Genomic DNA, 4,775 nt, shown 5'->3' on the forward strand with positions numbered 1-4,775 from the left:
TATTTTGTAAAGAGGCCTTTTAGTTCATGAGGTGACGTTCTAGCTTCCATTTTTTTAATCACGTGACACACATTAGTTTATTCTTAATAAAAAAAATATTGAAAATAGTCCTCTTGCAATTTTAAAACATATAAAGCACTATTTATTTAAAATAAAATATGAAGTTGTTTAGAATGATGTATGCGTATGGTTAAACAATTGACTCGTCATTTGAATGTTAGATCATTGAGATTAAAGGTAAAAGTTTAACAATATTATCAATTATCTTTAAATCGTTTTTTAAAGAAAATGTAGCGACGACTTATTCATTAAAATGGAAATAAAGAGTTCAAACTTCCAACAATGAGCTGCCTTTGGCGGTTGACCAATCCGTCTTTTCCATATAATAATTCCATGTCAATTACCCAAACTGGGAATATTCATATGCCCCGGTTTGATACTTCCCAGCCAATGTCCTAATCATTTAGTTCTTTAATGGGAGCATGCCACTCTTGCGGAGGTCCACATATCTGTCATGGAATGATATAATAATCCATCTTTCGTTGTTTCTCTTGTTGTCTGTGGTTCTGAAAACAGACTTGTGAATTTCTGATTCTTTGTTTATCCTTTCTTGTTTAATGCGCGACGTTTGGCATCCAATGACAGACTCAGGGACGGCGGCCGTCCCCAAAAATTTTAGTATACATAGATCTTTTTAATTTTATGAGAAATAGAATATTTATGAGGCTGTGACCTCTTCAAAAATTTTGAAATTATATTTATTTATTTTATATTTTTTTATACCTTTTCAAATAAATTTTTTATTTAATAATTTATATAAAAAAATATAATAAAATAACTCTACAAATTTTACTCAATTTTATCTTAATTCTTAATTAAATTTTTTCACTCCCCTTTCTCTCTCTTTCCTTTTCTCTTTCTCTTTTCTTTTGTCTTTTTATTTTTACTGTACTGTACTCTCTTTTATATAACTCACTATGAAAGCACACTTCATTTTTTAAAAGAGATTTATGAACTTGGATAATGACCACTCACCATTATTATATAAAACTAAAAAAAAGTAAAATTTTCTTTTATCTTCATCTTTCTTTTTATATTATTTAACTATTATATGAAATCTCGTATTTATATATTTATATTTAGTATTTTAAATTTAAATATAAATAAATAAAAATATTATATGTTAACTGCATTCATTTTTTAAAAGTTTAATTTAAGTATGAATAAGTTTATAACAATGAACAAATTCTTTAAAAGAAAATATATAAATCATCGAAATGATTTTCTTATACTTGAGCCACCAAGTTTAAAGAAAATTGTGAAAGAAAGATTTCGAAATTAAATAAGTGATAAGTTTCTTATAGATAATTTAGTTGTTTATATTAAAAAAGATATTACTAGCCTTTTTAGTATAAAGTCAATAATGAATGAATCTGAATTTGAATCTGAATCTATAAAATATCATTCATCACAAGTTTCTTATAATACTATTGTAAGTCTTTTTTTTTTATTCTTTTTGATTTACATGTTATATAAAATTATTTATTACGAATCGTTTGATTATTGATTAAATTTAGTGTATTAGTTTTAAAAAGTTTTAATCTTTATTCCTTTTTATCTTTGATCCCTCTAACACAAGTTGACTGACTCCGACCCTGGACAGACTTCTTTTACAAAATGCATTTTTGGCAACACAGGAAACTTGGTTTCATGTTGAAGTAGCCGGAGCAGGCTTGGCTTCTTCTTTACCATTATTTTATATTACATTCTTAATTCTATTTACTATAGCTTACACTCTTTATCAGAACTACAAATGCAAGAACATTTGTGCTAAGCTCATAATCTAGCTTTTCAGGGTACATGAAAAAGGCTAGTGAGGATTGCCCTTGATGTTGCAAAGTGGATCAATTCAAAGATCATCGAAAGGGTCTTTGTTTGGAAGCTCTCCATCTTGGCCCCTCATCCGGCGAAGTTTGAATGAAGATGATTGTGGAGCGATTGCTTGAACCGGCTTGTCTGTTGCCCGAATCCGACTGTAAGACCATGCCCCCATCACGGTTCCTGTCACTGGTCCTACCACGTACACCCAAATTGCCTTGTAGTGAGCACTAGCAAGTGCTGGTCCTATGGTCCTTGCTGGGTTCATTGATCCACCTGATATTGGTCTGAAGATGCCTAGACAACTTGTTAGTATTACATGGCTTTTGTTGATGCACTTATGTTTTTCATTCTTTATTTTGTGTCATCTACTGAAGAATCCATACCAAGAGAATCTTAAGGAAACAATTTGGACAGAGTGAATGTCTCCATTTTAGGCGTCCTGCATGTCCATTGTAAGGTTACAGGACTTTTCTTAAGGGTAACTTTAACCTCACTAGTGGTCTAATCGGTGGCACGGCCATATTGTACAAGAATTGGCATACAATCTCAACCAAGAAAAAGCAAAATGAGAAACTAGACTCGTAAATGAAGAGTCCCCAAGTTGCTTACCCTGCCAAGATTGAAGTTATGCAGACCGCAGAACCAACAGCCATGCCCGCTAGCTCTCCTACCTGTCAGCATGGAAACATGAAAACATCAAGGACTCAATTGTACCTAAAATAAATAAATATGACCAAATTGAATAAACTTTGGAAAGAACATGCCATATGCGATTTTACTTTAAAATGAAAAGTGTTTATTATTAAAAATATTTATTATAGTGTATATCTCATTTCATGTGATGGAGGATTAATTGTGACAGTGAAATAGACTGCTACCGCTTTAGTATCAGTTGCTACAGCTGAAGTAACAAACATCATTGAAAATGTGACGACCATTTCCATGACTAGAGCTTGAACATCCGATCCTGAAGGTGATGTTGTGCCAAGAAGTTTTATCGGATGCAATAATACTCTAAGTGTGAACGATGCAGAAATTGATCCCGTGAATTGAGCTGCAGCATAAAATGGGACCTGCAATAAATTAAACCCCGCCAAAGGCTTTATTTAATCTATTTGTGTTTGCTCTTGAAATTATAATTAGTGCAATTTGGGTATAATTATTGCTATTGTCCACACAATTAATTATAAATTGATCTCAAACAACATGCATGTTGCATTTAAAAATTCTGTTTCTTTGGAAAGAAAACAAAAAAGGCTTGGAATTATTAAGTGATCAAACAATACGTATTCGTCCATGCATTTATTCATTTTGTTCTATTTTTCATTTGTTATGCTACTCAGTAGATAAGCATATATATAGTTCCAAGTCCAACCACTCCTATATAATATTTTGAAAATGAAATATATATTATATATTTTCAAAATAAACTCCAAAGTCTTTGCTTTTGTATTTGGATATCTACCAATGAGGGGGTTGGTTAGTTGGGCACTATTTTTAGTGAATAAAAAAAATAAATGTTCAATAATTTTTTTGGCCAATGAATGCTCCCATCCTTTGGCAGGTATGGTATGTGCTAATTGTGGCCAAGTGAAGCTCAGGTTCAAAACCATTAAATGTCGTTGATTCCCGTGGTCCTAGTGAACCCTAGGCTCGACCCCACCTTGCTGTTTGCCATGTGCCCCTAGCAATCCAATTGTCTATCGATGAAACCTGGCTAACCACCTTGCTAAACAAAATTTGAGAACATCAAAGAAACTACACTACAGAGAAAAAAGAAACTGAAGAAGATCATTGGAGATTCTATTATTTTGCTTTGTTTGTTTAATGTTATTTATTTTCATTGTTTCCTAAGCGAAAACACATATACCTGTTTCCATGGAAAATGTCTGACAGCTGCAAATGCCACAGTAACAGCTGGGTTCATGTGTGCACCAGAGACATGCCCAACTGCATAGATCATTACAGTTACTATAAGACCGCCGGCAACTGAAGCTCCAAGCCTTGAGATTTTGTTTTCGTCAGTGGAACTCACAGCAGCTGATCCACATGTCACAAACACCAGCAAGTAGGTTGCTATGACCTCGGCAAACACCTTTTACATGTACATGAATTAGTTATATCAGTCAAATGGTATTTACAAAAGGGAAGGGTACACATATATAGTTTTATGTAAGTAAGATGTTTTATATGTTTTGAGATGGTGTAGGCTGAGCCTTGAAAAACTGTTATACCTTTCTTGGAAAATCAGGAGGGTAGTGTTGTAGAAATGAATTGCGAACTGTGTCTGGCCTTTGGGGTGTTGGAGTTTGATCCACTGGGACTATCTCATTCCTATGATCCGTCGTAGCCATTGCGGAAGGACTGAGCTTGCTGAGAAGAGGAAAGATGAAGGGAGAGAATAAGAATACAAGGGAATATTAATTATCTCAATGCTCAAATTGCATCATCTGTCTGGTCCTTTTATAATGTTCCAGCATGTTAGGCTAAAAGCGTCAATATTGATATTATATAAAGTAAGAATTAGATACCTACCGTCCATGGTTCTATTATTGGCTAAGGGTATATATATATAATTTCTACATGATGATCAATAAAAATCATGCTATATATATATATATATATATCCTACAGCACTTCAAAGCCTGATTGACATCAAAACAAGCATGTAAATAGTCAAATTGGACAATGCCTAATTTCCAGCATACACAAGTTTCGCTTTCTATTTTTTTTTCTTATGATTTATATTGCAGTGTGGTGCTAAGTAGTTACGATGCAGAAGTTAGATATGATGTGCAGGCAAGGATCTCTTTTAGCTTTCTGCCTATTCTCAGTCACAGACAGGTTGACAGTGAAGATATTTATGAAGAGTAATATGGAGATGTTTTTGGTAA

General features: G+C 33.1%; 1 protein-coding gene across 1 annotated transcript; it reads right to left on the reverse strand.

The window, feature by feature from the left end:
- Positions 1,707-4,414, reverse strand: LOC18601520 (aquaporin NIP2-1). The gene is made up of 5 exons (XM_007032480.2): positions 4,116-4,414; positions 3,752-3,976; positions 2,760-2,954; positions 2,491-2,552; positions 1,707-2,165 (listed from the first exon to the last, which is right to left on the reverse strand). Exons 1-5 carry the CDS (start codon positions 4,233-4,235, stop codon positions 1,910-1,912), a joined length of 858 nt encoding a protein of 285 aa, XP_007032542.2. The 5' UTR covers positions 4,236-4,414; the 3' UTR covers positions 1,707-1,909.

Source organism: Theobroma cacao, chromosome 4 (assembly GCF_000208745.1).
Source record: "Theobroma cacao cultivar B97-61/B2 chromosome 4, Criollo_cocoa_genome_V2, whole genome shotgun sequence".
In the NCBI taxonomy this organism is placed as follows: domain Eukaryota; kingdom Viridiplantae; phylum Streptophyta; class Magnoliopsida; order Malvales; family Malvaceae; genus Theobroma; species Theobroma cacao.